The 15524-nt window shown below is 45.5% G+C and overlaps 1 protein-coding gene and 1 long non-coding RNA gene across 7 annotated transcripts in view; one reads left to right on the top strand and one right to left on the bottom strand.

Moving 5' to 3' along the window:
• The window catches only part of LOC102165198 (uncharacterized), a 101467-nt gene extending 91025 nt beyond the window's left edge, over positions 1 to 10442 (bottom strand). Inside the window, 1 exon segment of the long non-coding RNA NR_201386.1 lies at positions 10004 to 10442. This is a non-coding gene — a long non-coding RNA (uncharacterized LOC102165198).
• Positions 9148 to 15524, top strand: part of WDFY2 (WD repeat and FYVE domain containing 2) — a 179934-nt gene continuing 173557 nt past the window's right edge. For 3 of the 6 annotated variants that reach the window (XR_014819399.1, XM_084981698.1, XM_021065301.2), the window contains exon 1: positions 9827 to 10210. Coding sequence is in view for 2 of the 6 variants with exons in the window: in XM_021065301.2 (XP_020920960.1) it covers positions 10074 to 10210 (137 nt within the window). In the remaining 4 variants the exon portion in view is untranslated. Of the gene's footprint in view, positions 9372 to 9826; positions 10211 to 10543; positions 10693 to 15524 lie in introns of those variants that run through there. The other 3 variants (XM_084981697.1, XM_021065303.2, XM_084981700.1) reach the window with 3 other exon arrangements.

Here is a 15524-nt window from a genome sequence, read left to right as displayed (position 1 = left end):
GGGCCTGCCTTTTGCTGCTTTTGAGACTCTAATGACCAGGCTAGCATCTAACCCAGGAACTGTCCTCTCATTGAATCCCAGGGCCCTCCAGGAGAACTGAGCTGCGATTATCAATGCCATTATTTCCAGATCATTTTTCATTGACTAATTCATCATTAGCTTCCCTGAAATTTCTCAATTGCTTCCTAGGTTTCTCTGCCATGTATACGGTGCCCTACCTAGAATGAGTGTGTTACAAAGTTGTTGATAACGCTAATCATTTTATTTCAGTTTTGGGAAAAGTTTCTTTACCCTCAGATAACGTAAGTCAAGGAAAGGTAAAAAGTGGTATTCTTTTCTTGGAGCTGGGAGGTGAAAGGAAATACTATTTATGTCCTTTGTTTGTTTGTTTTAGGGCCGAATCCACAACATATGGAGGTTCCCAGGCTAGGGGTCCAATCAGAGCTGCAGCTGCTGGCCTACACCACGGCCACAGCAATGCCAGATCAGAGGTGTTTAGGCGACCTACACCACAGCTCACAGCAACGCTGGATCCTTAACCCACTGAGCGAGGCCAGTTTTCAAACCTGCATCCTCATGGATACTAGTCAGATTTGTTCCGTGGAGCCATGTTGGGAACTCCCTTTTTTTTTTTTTTTTTTTTTTAGGGCTGCACCCACAACATATGGAAGTTCCCAGGCTAGTGGTCAAATTGGAGCTATAGCCACTGGCCTACACCACAGTCACAGCAACGCCAGATCCAAGCCATGTCTGCGACCTACACCACAAGCTCATGGCAAAGCTGGATCCTTAAACCACTGAGTGAGGCTAGGGATCGAACCTGCGCCCTCATGGATGCTAGTCAGATTCTCATTTCTGCTGAGTCATGACGGGAACTATCAGAAATACTATTTAGAGCAAGCTCCCTCCTTCCAATAGGGAATAATAAACGTAACATAAACCTGGACCACCGCATGCATTAGGGAACCTGGCTGGCTAGGAGACCCGCTGGAGGTTCCTATAGGAAAGCCTCTTGCCTGGTTCCTGAATTGCTTTCACATGACAGAAGGCATCATTACAACCCATAACGCTCTGGACTCTCAAAAACCTCTAGATCCCTCTAAATCCAGATGCAGGAGGCCAAGAACCAGAGCAACATGGTGTCTCACCTCTCACTTGCCTGTGCTCGAGGCTCTAGTCACGCTTTCCGAGGACCTGTCTCTTTCTCAACTTGATGACATCAGAGCATACAATCTGATGACTGCTACCTCCAGCAGAACTAACCAAACTCACAATGTATTTAAAGAATATGTTCTTTGGTCATTTGATAGGTGTCAAGAAGCAGATTAAAAAGGGTAGGGTTTCTGTTCTCAAGGGGTTAGACTTCTGTCTGGGAGGCAAATCTACTAAATATATAATTGATGAGTAACAGGACGAGGCAATAAATAAAGCCTGTACTGAGTGTCAGAACGGTGTGTGGAAGGGAGTAGTCCACTCTGTTTGAGGGGAGGAACCCCCAAAGGCCTCACAGAGGATGAAATGCTTGAGCTGAGGTTGAGGGAAGAGTAGAAATTTGCTGGACAAACGAAGTGGGGAAGAACATTCCAGGAAGAGGGCAAAGAGGTGTACCATGGCACGAAAGGCTTAGATTACTATTAAGTAGCTTGGCTTCTGAAGATGCTTATTCAGTATCCGTTCTCTCCTTCCCTGCACATTTCCTAGCAGGGTGTTGAGTGTAACTGACCTCAGTACCAGCTCCAGGGATGGGTCTTCATTGGCCTTAGCAGCTGGCACAATCCATTCCCTTGTCATAGCTGGTCCCCAGAGAGGCAGGTCCTCCAGGCCTCAGACAATCAGCCATGACATTCCTCAGGGATAGGAGTTCAGAGCTGGCTATGTCCAATCAGAAGGAAGCCTAGGACTTTGGCAGAGATGTGCTCCCAGGAAGAGGAAGCACGTAAACCTGAGAGCTGCCAGTTTCCATCTTGTTACGTCAATGGAAATCAGTCAGAGGATAAAGATGTCACGTGGAGCGGAGGGAAATGCAGAGAAATGGAGCCAAACGACCTGAACAAACTCCAACCAGAAACTAAGTGGATCCTTGTGTTCCCTTCAGTCTTTAAAAATCAACTTGAATTTTTTGTCACTTGCAACAAAAAATTGCAAGTAACATTTTACCTGATGCAGTATCACCAGATTTGAGGTTCGAGGGGAGAGAAACTGGGGGAGTGAATGGATTGAAGACATAGGCATGGGCCAGAAGATGGGGGGAGTGTCAACTCCAGAGATGTGGAAAGCTCGCAAAGGTTTAGGCCATGTTGGGGAGTACCACGATCTGATGTGAGTTTTAGAAAGATGACTCTAGCAGCAGTTGAGGAGGCTGGCTTGGAGGGAGCAGGGCTGTGAGAATAGGAAACCATGACACACTGCCACTTCCTTCATCCTTCCAGTCAAGGGTACAGGTTCTGGCTCCTTTTTGCATGAATCTCAAAAGAGGATCGGATTTTTAAAAATACTTTATCTATGAACATATGATGCAGGATATGCATTCTTCAGGATTTTATACCCTGAAAGTAAAGATACATGTTTTAGATGCCCATAAAATTCTTCAGCGATTGAATGTAGGAAATCAAACTGTTTGGCCTATCAATCTCTTGTCCTTCTTCTGCAGAACCTCCAGGTTTTTCTATATGCCCTCTGAATTCTTTTATGTATTTGTCAATGCAGTCTGGTTTTTCCTCATTGTTTGAGGTTTTGTTTTGCTTTTTTCTCCTAGAGACAGAATAGCAGCTGAAGAAAAAGAATAACATTGAGTTGACTGGCACAAAAGCCCTTTTCCCATGGTATCTCTTCTCTTGAGGGAAATTAAACTGTTCCCAACCAATATTACCAAAGAGGAGGCATATTTGATAACAAACATTTGTCCCAATCTCTCTGGCCACCAGTATTCACGGTCAAGCAAATTCTATTGATAGGAGACGTGGATATGCGACTCTGCTCCATTTTACTGGAAACTGTATCTGTAAAGATATTATTATTATTATTATTGCTTTTTAGGGCTGCACCCATGGCATATGGAGGTTCCCAGGCTAGGGGTCTAATGGGAGCTGTAGCTGCCGGCCACAGCCACAGCCACAGCCATGCCAGATCCTTAACCCATTGAGTAAGGCCGGGGATTCAACCTGCGTCCTCATGGAAGCTGGTCAGATTCATCAAGCACTGAGCCATGGTGGGAACTCCAATATTAAAATGTAATTGATCTTTCTGCTTACTTGTTATTACTGAGCTTCCTTTTCATGCCTCGCACTGTGCTTGATACTAGGGACAGTACAATAGGAGAGGAAAGTCGGGTCTCTGCTTAAAAAGGGTTTATAGAATAAATTCTGATGATGGGAAGTACTTTTCCTAAAGTCAACTTGATGAGGTCTAAGCAATAATAGTGGTTCTTATGAAAGATGGCTATGTTATGTTGATCCTTAAGCTCATGAGAAGTTTTTAAAAGCATCGTCACATATACACAAGGAGGTTCACATGCCAGTCTGCCAGGACTCCAGGGACATTAAAATTGTAGTCACTGGCCAATGACCTTCAGTCAGGATCTTTGAGGATGATCTAATTCTTCGCTAACGGAATCATTTATGGTCCTTAGAATACACGGAAAATGAAACCAAAAGTACACACTGGTAGAAAAACGTGTTATCCCCAGCGTTGCCATAACACACAAAATGTGCATTCATCAAAGAACCGTCGTAGTCTGTGAGAGTTAGATTCCTTCCAGATGAATAAACCATTTTGCCTAAACAGCAATAAATTTCATCCCCTCCCCCATTTCACTGTTTCCTCTGGGCAATACTCATTCTCCAAAGATCCCATTTGATTCCTTCATACATTCTATTAAGCACTATTTGATGCTGGAGATTTACAGCTAAACCAATGGCATAATTGTGCACCAGAATCTGAGTGTCGTTCTGACCTTTATTTTTAAACCAACATCTTGTCACACCAACTCCTTTCTCCACTTGCTCATGGGACTCTAGAGCCAGTGGCCCTCTACTGATAAAACCCAAGATATGAACCGAATCAAGCTGTGCCCTTGACTTCACAAGGGAGTTAATCACATTGAGAACCTGGCTCAGAGCAGGCACTGAACAAATATTTGCTGGAAGAAAGAATACATGAAGATAGTGTCTAAGGAATTGCGGGTTAGTCTGAGTTGCCTTGAGCTCCCCTGAGGACTCTGATAGATTTAAGACCTTCAAATGACAACCTGAGGCGGTTATGTTCTCATTTCCACTTTCAGTCGGCAATGTGAGAGCCACCAGGCTCCGGGGACATTGGCCTCACTTCCTCTTGACCCAGTGCATTCGGGGTTTCTCTGCTCTTGGGCCTCCAAGGTGCAGAGTTTTGCAGTCACAATCTCTACTGCTCACTTCAGCCCAGGTCAGGGCTCGTGCAACGCCGGGTCTGCAGAGGCATCGGCGTTACTAATAAAGAGAACGCAAAGAAGGAACAGAAACATAAACTTTCTTCCTCCTTCCCTTTTCTTTCACTCTTTCACCCTGGCACTGTTTCCCCACCGTTGGTTCTACTCCCACTTCATTCTCTGTTCTCCCAGTTCCTCCACAGAACATTCCACAAGAAGTTGGTTTTCCTCCGAAATACAGACAGAACCCAGTTCCTGTTGATAGTTGGCGGGAATGCAAAACGGTGCAACCACTTTGGAAGACAGTTGGGCGGTTTCTTACAAAAATAAACCTACCCTAACCATACGATCCAGCAGTTTCGCCTATTCTTTCAGATGAATGATCTTAGTCCTTTTACAACAGCTCTGTGAGTTTGGTGCTGTGATTATTCACATGTTACAGATGAAGAAAGGGGGTCACCAACAGATGCAGGCACTTGCTAAATGTCACACTGCTAAGTGGCTCTACTCCCACCTTGTCCCCTCGTTCTGACCCCTAGGACCCTGTCTGGGCCTCCTGCTCAGAACTCACCAGTCTTCCAGACCTGGGTCCTGTGTTGCTTTCCTAAGTTGTAACTGCAGTTTGAACACCTTGCTCTTGAACCCAAGCCTGGAGGTTGGGGCTCAGCTGCCCTGGCTGCTCACGGATTCGTACCCCAGACCCCTCTGGCTCTCTTTCATCCGATGAGGCCAAATACCTGGATCAGGCTGCATTAGGAAAACCTCAGTTCCCCTCCTGGGTCTCTCCTTTACTCTCACACAACGACCACGTACACACTTCTGACACCAGATGTGGGGGGGTTATTCTCCCACCAAGCAATTCCCGGATGCCAGCTAGATGTCCTCTACTTGAACTCAGTTCTGACACTATCTACGTGGAGACATTGCCACTGGCCACAGGTTAAAGGCTCAGTCCTGAGACTGCCCTCCACTTCAGATGCCACATGCAAGTGGTAGGTCTCCAGCTTATCCCAACTCCTATCCAATTTGGCTATAAATCAGAGAGTCCCATCTCCAACCCCCTTAATTCAACTGATTCGCTACAGCAGCTCGGAGAACTCAGGGAAACACATTGATTTACCAGTTTATTAAAGGAGCCAGATGAGGAGATATGTAGGGCAAGATCTGGGAGGGTCCCAAACACAGGAGCTTCTGTCCCTGTGGAGTTGGGGTTCATCACTGTCCTCACTAGCCTGGAAATTCACCAAGGCCCCTGATATTGGGATTTTATGAAGGCTTCCTCACACAGGCATAAGCAATTATGAACTCCACTTCCAGCCCCTCTCTCCTCTCTGGAGAAGTTGGGGGAGGGCTGAAAATTCCAAGGTTTTAAAATTTTTTTATTTTTTGCTTTTCAGGGCTGCATCTACAGCATATGGAAGCTCCCAGGCTAGGGGTCGAATTGGAGCTGCAGCTGCCGGCCTACACCAGAGCCACGGCAACGCAGGATCTGAATTGCCGACTTACACCACAGCTCACAACAACGTCGGATCCTTAACCCTCTGAGTTCTAATCGAACCCGTATCTTCATGGATACTAGTGGGGTTTGCTACCCGCTGAGCCACAGCAGGACTCCCAAGGAAATTCCAAGCTTTTACTCATAGCTTGATCTTTCTGGTAACCAGCCCTTATCCGGGAGCCATCCAGGAGCCCACCCACAGTTGCCTCATTAGAACAAGAACTCCGGTGCGCTCATCATTTAGGAAATTACAAGGGTCTTCAGAGTTCTGTGTTGGAAATTGGGGCAGAGAACAACACATACATTTATACTCTTTATACCTATTTCTTAGCCTTAAACTTTACAAGACAAAATAGAGGAATAGACTGAATCCTAAATCCCGCTTAATTTTAGCAATATGTCATTATTTATCCTGGGATACAGGGGCATGTAAAAACCTAGTCTTGCTCATCTCTAATAATAATTTTTTGGCCTTGCCCACGGCATGAGAAGTTTCTGGGCCAGGGGTTGGACTGCACCACAGCCGTAACCAGAGCCACAGCAGTGATGATGCTGAATCCTTAAGCCCCTGAGGCACTAGGGAACTCCTCTAAGAATAATTTTCATTAAACATTTCTATTTAAAAATTTACTTTTTATGTTTAACAATGTACATTTCTCAAACACTTATTTTGTTTTGATCTCTTGTGTATTAACAATTGTAAGGATCAGTTAATGTAGAAGAAACTTACAAATTAGAACTTTGTGGCCTTAGTATATTACACTTATTATAGAATTTAAATTTGCATATATATAAAAATATATATACACAAATTATATATATATACTTATTTATATATTTGTTTCAGATAGTGTTGCAGGGGCATCAATAAAAGAGCCTCAAGCATAAACTGTTTATGATAAATGTTAATATTTGCAAGATGCTAGAATTCAGACTTTATGGGATATTTAAACTTATATACTGAAATTCTTTGAAATTCTTTAAGGTGGAACATGAGCAAAGGAGTTTGAGAATCATTTTTCTAACAGTCTACTCCTTTCTGTCTTACTCTCTATTACTCTCCTGTGGGTGGGGAAGTGGGCTGAGCAGCTTAAATTTCCTGAGAGTCATCAGCAGTTCTTAACCTGGGTTTCTGAAATTGCATATAAAGTTGTTTGTATGTAGACCTATGCCCCCCCCAGCTGATCCATACTGTTCATTTGATTTTTAACAAGGTCTGCAACCTAAACAGTTTAGGAACTCCTGCATGTAACTACTACCTTCCTCTCACCTGTCAATTAGGACACCTCATTTATCCTGTGCTAGGCCTTTCTGTTGGGTGCCAGTGAATCACTTGGTGCCTTTACCATACAGCTATTCTCATCTGGCTGCTAATTATCATCTGCCCCTGTCTTCTCCCAAGGATCGCCCATCCCAGGAATTAGGGCAAATTCCAGATACCAGTCTTTCCATTATACTCTAATGGAATAAGAGTTAAACAAATCCCAAACTACCTCTCTTTCTATTCATTCACTTAACAAATACTTAACAGCATGCCTCCTAAAGTGCCAGGTGCTATTCTAGGGGATAGGAATACAATGATGAACAGGCATACATCTCTCCTCTCCAAGTGTTTCTCTTCTAGAAAAGGAAGAAAAAGAAATAAATGAGAAACACATATAATTTTGGGTAGAAGTAAGTACTATGAAGAAAATAGATCCGGTTAACATGGCAGTGAGTGTTACAAAGAGGCGGGGTACAGTTGGGAGGGTAAGACTCTTTAAGGAGCTAACACTGGAGCTGAAGCCTGAGTGGAGAGAATAAAGTTGGCAAGAGGTGAACACAGTTGGTGCAAAGGCCACCAGCAGGAAGGAGGTTGTTATTTCTGGGGAATTCCAAGCCAGGGCTTGGAAAGCACTGAACAGAAGAGATGAGGTTGGAGAGGCATTTTATCCCAAGTGCAATGGTACGCCACGGATGCATTTTAAGCAGAGAGCAACTGATCTGGTTTTTATTGTTAAAACAAAATCCCTCCGGCTGCTGTGATAAAAACGGATTGTATACGGGTTCAAGAGAAGAAACAGAGAAAGCACTTAGGCTACCGTGGTAGTAGAGGCCAGAGATTATGACGACTTGAACTGGGGCTGATGATATAAGTGGGAAAGTTCAAAACATACTTTGGAGGTGGAGCTGATAGGACTGGTTAATGGTTTGGACAGGAATTGTGAAGAAAAGAGAAGAATCAGGGATGACTCCCAGGAACTTAGGTTTGAACAACTGGGTGAATGATGCAGTAGATTTAAAGATACTGTTTGGGAATGTCTGGAACACCTTTTCATGCTTAGGTGACAAAGCGGAGTAGTATGAGATATATGAGTCTGGTGTTTGGAAATATGGTCAGGGGAGAGATAATATGGGAGTCAGGAGCATATGGATGGTATTTAAAACCACTGTGGGAGGCTGAAGAATGTCCCCCCAAATATGTCCATGTCCTAATTCCTGGCAGCTATTATGTATGAAGGCACTTCAAATCTGTTATTCGTGTTATTATACTCCACTTACTGGACAGGGAGCTGGAGGCTCAGAGAAATGGAATACCTTGTTCTAGGTTGCAAAGCTGGAAAATACCTCAATCTCCCTTTCAAGGGCCTTACAGAATGTCTATGGAGACAGGAAGTGGTAAAGAACTGTGCTCTGTGCTTTGAGACAGGCCCTTTGCAGTCTACCCCCTTGGCTGCCAAAAACCTGCCTAATAAAATGCATTTCTGCAAGGCCTGTCTCATTCTTTGTCCAGCTCTGGCATATTATTTTCCTCACCTCCACTGCCTTTGCCAGCCCAATCACACCACACAGACTATGACTGCTCCTCAGCTGGTTGTTAACTCTGGGAGGGCGAGTGGGATTATCACACAGTCAAGGACCCCATATGCCAGGCCCTCTGCCAGGCACCTAACATTCATTCAATAACCACAGTAACCCCACCCATTGTCTCTGGAGCAAGCAAGAAAGGCTGGATTACCGAGCAACGGGAGGAAGTCAGAACCAGCATTGGGCGGGCCTGAGTTCATGTTTGGGGGTGCTATAGCCCTACCATGAAGCTATGGTAAACCTGGACTAGTAACTTCGTCATCTAAGAAAACGTTGAGGTTGCCACTACAGATCATCTCTAAGCTCCCTCAGTGTGAGATTTTCTTCTTTCCCCACTTCCGGCGCTCCACTATCGGGGGCAGTGGTAGGGGCGTAGCGATCATCTGCCCCGCTGAAGGCTGCCCTTCAGTTCCTTGTCTTAGAGGCCAGTCCTGGCCGTGACTTGGTCAATAGCCAGGGAGCCAGCTGGGCTCCCCAGGCCAGGAGCAGTGACAAGTGGGCGATTCCAGAACAAGGAAGAAAAGGCTCGTAACCACTACAACGCCCAGGAATCCAACTCTGTGGCCCTGGGCTGGGGCATACCGAGAGCTGTAAACCCCGCTTCGTTAAGGCCGCGCAGGAGAGGTAACTCGTACGCATGCCTAGTTACGTCCCAACCAGCTCAGCTCCTTTCCTTCCTGCAGGCTTCTTCTCTTTCCGGCCTCGCCCAGGCGCGCTTTTCCCCGCCCCACCCCCGCCCCCTTTTCAGGGATTTCGAAGTGGGCGGACCCACTGGCAAGCGCGTTCACGGGAGATTAAAGAGGGAGGGGACTGGGTGTGGGTGTGGAAGGTGGCGAGGAGGCCGCAGAGCACGGAAAGCGCATGCGTCCTGGAGGCGGTGCCGCAAGGCTTCGAGAAGGGCGGAGGGGAGGAGCGGAAATGGGCTGGTGGGTTGACGCACGCGCACTGGGCCGCTAGCGCCCCGCCTCCCTTTTCAGTTTCTCCTCCTCCTCCACCACCACCCTTCCGGAAGTGTAGCCGCCCTCGCGCCCACCAGCGGCCACCTCCTGAGCAGGCCCCGCCCCTAAGGCCCGCCCCCCAAATCTCCGCCCCCTCCGCCAGTGGTGGCGCCGGGTTGCAGCGCCGGTCGTGGCGGTTTCGGTGCCCGAAGCCGGGAGCGCGGAGTCGTTCCCGGGAGCGGCGGCCAGGCTATGATCGTGGGTCCCCGGCGTCCCGCTCCGGCTACCCAGAGTCGGTGTCTCACCCTGTGTCCGTACCCGAGCGTTCTCTTCAGCCCAGTCCCGCGGCGCGGTTGGCGGCGGCGCCCACGGCGCGCCCCCTCCTCCGATGGCGGCAGAGATTCAGCCCAAGCCGCTGACCCGCAAGCCGATCCTGCTGCAGCGGGTCGAGGGGTCCCAGGAGGTGGTGAATATGGCCGTGATCGTGCCCAAGGAGGAGGGCGTCATCAGCGTCTCAGAGGACAGGTACGAACCTCTGTCTCTTGGTCGAGAGGAGGGGCGGGACGGGCCGGCCGACCCGAGCCCGCTTCGAGGGCTGTGCCTCCACGTCGGCGCGAGTGTAGAGCGCTCTCCCAAGTTTTTATTATAATATGCATCCTGGTGGTGCCGGTGTCCATCGGCGTCTCGCCGCCGCTGCGCGGCTCGCGGTAGCGGAGCCCGGACAGCGGCGTGTTGTCTGGCCTTGCCGGGGCCGAGTGGCGCCTGCCCGGGCCAGGGCGGCCCTTGGACTAACGGTGCTCTGGCCACTGGACCTTGGTCCAGCCCTGAGGATGGGAGAGGGAGGAGCTGCCCGGTCCTGCAGGTGTGTGCGTGGGGAGGATGCTCCGAGCAGCTTCTGCGAGATAAGGGTTTTTGAGAACTCTGGTGCAGTTCTTAAGGCTCTAGAGTGAGGAAAGCAAGCGCCACTCCCTTCTGCCAGACATCTTACACTGAATTCAATGAATGCTGTAAGTTCTGAAGAGTATTTGGGCTTCCGCCCAAAGGGAGAGGTACCTTTTCTGCTTTGTCCTCCCTTATCTCTTCAAGCTCAAGGGGAAGCTCCTAGAACTTTCAGGGAACCACTGCTGCAAATAGCTTTCGAGTTCCTTCCCTTTGCTTGCTTCCTTTCATTTGCCTAATTTTGCTTAATTTGCAGAAGTGGAGCCAGTTGTTCTGCCTTTAGTATTCTCCCTTGTTTTTCAGACTGCGTTTTTGCTTTAACTTAATGTCCTTTAATAATGCAGATATTACACAGATGAAGCTAGTTTCCAGAGGAATGATGCTGGAATATAGTAGTTAAGGTTCTGATCTGGAATTGTTGCTTTGATAATATCAACTAGCATTCTAAAAAAATTCTAAAATTCTGAATTCTAAAATCTAAATTCTAAAAAATGTCACATTGTAGAGGTATATGACAAGGGGCTTTAACCTTAAAATAGTAGTTAGGCTTTCTTAATGTAAGTTTGATTTATACTGAGGTAGAAAATATTTTTTTTTAGTGACTTGTAAAATTGCAGGCAGAGGTAAAGCGACAAAGTGTTCATTATTGTCTTTATAATTTCATCAGTTTGCATACAGATGTGCAGAATGTGCCTGATAGGTCTGCTCATATCATAGGTTCATCAGTATAACTAGGATGAATATATTAATAATATTTTTGTCTACCTCACCCTTCATACAAATGGCCAAATGGTGCCTGATTCACTTCTTATGCAGATCCAGTGGAAAGCATTGTAAACATACACCACTGGCAAGCAGTCTGCCAAGGACTAGAAATTCACCGATGCGGTGGAATACATGGATGTAGACACCCTTTGAAATTCACAGAGAAGGCTCCTGAGTGTTGAATTTTTCCATGGAGACAAAATTCTACTTAAAGAGGTTGCTTCTGGACCTACTAGAAAGTCTTTGTCACAGAATTGTGTGTGTGTGTGTTTAAAGAGTGTATTGATAGATATCACTGTTCCTGTAACTAGTAGAGATGAAACTGCTCAACCTAACTGCTATAGGAAATTCATAAGTAAGTTTGTTAAATTAAGTACGAGAGGAAGCAAAGTAGGTAAACCTAAGCTCTTTTAAGACTACTTTAGAAACTTTCTGCTTTGGTTGATGGTTTGGGGGTAGAGATTAGTTTTCACATATATTTTTAAAGAGTTCAGAGGGATTTTGGAAGTTATTTGCTGTAACAGCTTCGTTTTATGGATGAGAAATTTAGGTCAGGGAATTTACCTGCCCAAGTTTGTGTAGCTGGTGGTGTGGTCCAGGCCTCGCTCCTAAGTCTTCTACTTCCCAATTCACTGTGTTTATCCTGAAAAACAGCTTTGGTGGAGCTCATTTCAGAGTATTTGGAGAAGCTGCAGTAGCATATATGAAAGAAACTGAGAGATGTTTCATTTGATTATAGGACAAAAGAAATGCAATGTTTAGCTATATATTATGCTTAATTTTCACTTTCCTAGTTTTCAATGTAAGTAATAGAAAACATTTTATTGTGCAGTTACTGTTAAATAAGTCCAGGATTATTCTTTATGTATACTTTATTATTACTCAAGTCAACACGTCTGTCTGTGTAGGTCATACATACAGTCACACATGAAAAAAAACTGTTATTTAGAGCTCCGTTTCGATTACGGTTTCCGTTAAAAGAATTGATATGTGTTTTTGCTTTTTAAAAATCCAGTGTCACTATCACTTGACATAATGATGAAGATAGAATATTGATTTTCATCAGAACCTACTAACCCATTTCCATTAACCATTTCAGCTAGAAACTAGTAGTTTCCATAACTGAACTGTAAGGTTAAACCACAAAATAATGTCCCATTCCTGACTGGCAGTGTCCTGTAAGTTCTTTTGAAACCTTGGTTTTCCTTTTTGACCTCTGATTCCCAGTAGTCTTTATTTATGCCTTTGAAAACGCTTGGCATTTTTTTCTGTCTTAATCAGTGTTGTAGATAATTGTTGTCTATTTATCTTCTCCATGAATTCCCTAAGGTGCTAGGTGCGTCTTACTCATTGTAATATCCATATGGCCTAGGATGGTGGCTGACACACAGTAGGCCTCTAATAAAAATTCCTTGTATCAATGACTGATTTTTTTTTTTTTAGTCATTTCTGAAAGCACAATATCTTAGCTATTGTAGGCGTTTCATTGATATTTGTTTGAATGAATTTTACGGCAACCTAAGAAAGTTCTGTGTGGACAGGTGTACTCTTGTGGGAAAAGGATTGGACTGGATGGCCTTTAAACGTGCCTTAAAATTTTTTTTTTTTCCTTTTTAGGCCCGCACCTGAAGTACATGGAGGTTCCCAGGCTAGGGGTCAAATCAGAGCTACAGCTGCCAGCCTACACCACAGCCACAGCAACTCAGAACCAAGCTGCACCTGTGACCTATACCACAGCTCACGGCAGTGCCAGATCCTTAACCCACTGGGCGGGGCCAGGGACCAAACCCATGTCCTCATGGATATTGGTTGGATTCGTTACCACTGAGCCATGATGTGAACTCCCGTGCCTTAAAAATCTGAAAGCCGTTTATTGCTTCATTCATTCCATCAACAAACATTTGTTGATCCTTTCACTCTGATTACCGTTTTCACACTGGCTGCCACCAATAGTGGGCTGATAATATTCTAATCCAAGAGTGGGTTAAAAAAACCCCTTACCCTCAGTTTATCTGAGCATAGTTAGGACAGCCTGGAACTTTTTTAGGTACTAAGGGAGAAGACATAAGGGAATAGAGGAAATATAAAAACAGTCTGACGTACCAGTATTGATTTTTGGTGCTTTCAAAAACAGTTTGTTCTCAGAACTCACTGGTCTTATCTGAGTTTGTCTTTGCTTTGGTTGTTGCTGGATTCTGTCTCCAAAGGACATGCCCAACTTTGATACAATGGGTTCCTCGTTTCCTGGCTTCTCTGTGGACTGTCCTTTCTGAGTGAATTCTCTGTGGACTGTCCTTTCTGAGTGAATGTCATTTTAACATTCCATGCTTAGGAGTTTCCTCCCAGACGTCTTGACCCTGTTTTGGTTAAGAGTGATCTGTAGCCTGCAGCTTCCTTGTCTAGCGGTAGCCTCCTCTCTGTTGAAAGCCAGAGCCCATTCCAGGTGGGACCCAGCCCCAACCAGACTTTTATCTTTGGAATTTCTTTATATGTGTGTCTTAACACAGGTCTTAGCATTCATACAGAGAGTTTCAGTAACTCTGGGTTGTGACTCTTAGATGGTTATAGGAAATTGTTCCTTCACCAGGAATTTGTACCCATGCAATGAGTAAAAGGGAGTCAAATTTCCATCTCATAAAAGGAGATGTGTTGAAGGCAGGTGAAGGCAGGTGCAACCCCACTGGGGTTGTCGAAGCATCTCTGCTTGTGGTGGTAAGAGAAAAGATGGAGCAGCTCTCTTTCAGATGGGTCTTGCAGGACGAGTAGGAGTTCATGTGAAAAAGCTAGCATGTTGGAAAGGGCATTCTAGTTAGAAGGGGGAGGGAAAACTCCTAGGGCATCGAGTAGCACTAGAATGGACTGGTTACAAATGGACTCAGGAGCCAGTCAGCTTGGATTCAGACCTCGGCTCTGAGTGTCACACTTGGAGGAATGTGTAAAATTAGTGTCTCCAGAGAAGGCATTATGATAGTGAACATTCCCCAAACCTTCTGAGTGCAAAAACTTGGAATTCTTTTCTGGATTAAAAAGACCTGAGGGTGTGGTGGTGGTGTTTTTGGAGGAGGCTGTGGGGAGGGACCTGCTGGGAATGAGGATAATGGGGTTCTCCAAAAGCCCTAAGGGCACGTAGAACTCACGCAGTGGGTAATAGGAAGTCACCTTTTTTTTTTTTTTTTTTTTTTGTCTTTTTTGCCATTTCTTCGGCCACTCCCGCGGCATATGGAGGTTCCCAGGCTAGGGGTCTAATCGGAGCTGTAGCCACCGGCCTACGCCGGAGCCACAGCAACGTGGGATCCGAGCCACATCTGCAACCTACACCACAGCTCACGGCAACGCCGGATCGTTAACCGGCTGAGCAAGGGCAGGGACCGAACCCACAACCTCATGGTTCCTAGTCGGATTCGTTAACCACTGCGCCATGACGGGAACTCCAGGAAGTCACCTTTTTATCTCAAGATCTGACCTCCAGTGCCTAGCACAGAGGAGATATGCAGTATGTGTTCACGGAATGAAGTAAGCGATGGCTGATCCATCACCTGTTTGGAATGGAATGGGCTTGAGGAGGTTGTGGGTTTCCAAGAGCAACGATTTGTAAGTTGAACCTGAGAGAAACTTAGCAGCTTACTTTGGGCCATGATAATGTTACAGCAAAGGACAGGAGTGGGAAGGGGCTGGAGTGAGAGAGGGGTTGGGTTTTTTTTGGTAATCGTTAAGGCCTCCCCCCTGCCCCCCAACTCTAAACTACTCTACTTCCAAGTAGCTGTAACTACTTGACTGTTTTTTGAAAAGAGATGTTAAAATTTCATTTTTTAAATATTCAAAGTACTGGTTCATTTGCCATTGATTTTTTTTTTTCATTGTGAAGTTGTACTATCTCAGTTCTCTGGTTGAAACCATTAGTTTCACCTACTGCTTAGACCTTGGCTGAGTTCAGTTGAGCTCATTGAGTTTTATCTACGCGTGTCTTATAGCACTTGCATGAGAAAATTTTTAAATGCAAATAAAAGTTTTTCCCAAAGTGCAAGCGTACTTCTGAAAGTTGAGAACATCTTGGAGTGACGGTGTGAAGTCTCTAAAGCTGAGAAAATTGGCAGCCGGCTAAACTAATTTTTGAGTGTGTCAAGTCTCTATTTAA

The sequence above is a fragment of the Sus scrofa genome, chromosome 11, assembly GCF_054392235.1.
Source record: "Sus scrofa isolate SSC_HxYL_T2T_F1_AM1 chromosome 11, Sscrofa_HxYL_maternal_Yorkshire_Landrace_v2.0, whole genome shotgun sequence".
Taxonomy (NCBI): Eukaryota; Metazoa; Chordata; class Mammalia; order Artiodactyla; family Suidae; genus Sus; species Sus scrofa.
Note: the sequence above shows the minus strand (reverse complement) of the source record. Positions and strands in the feature narration are given on the sequence as shown.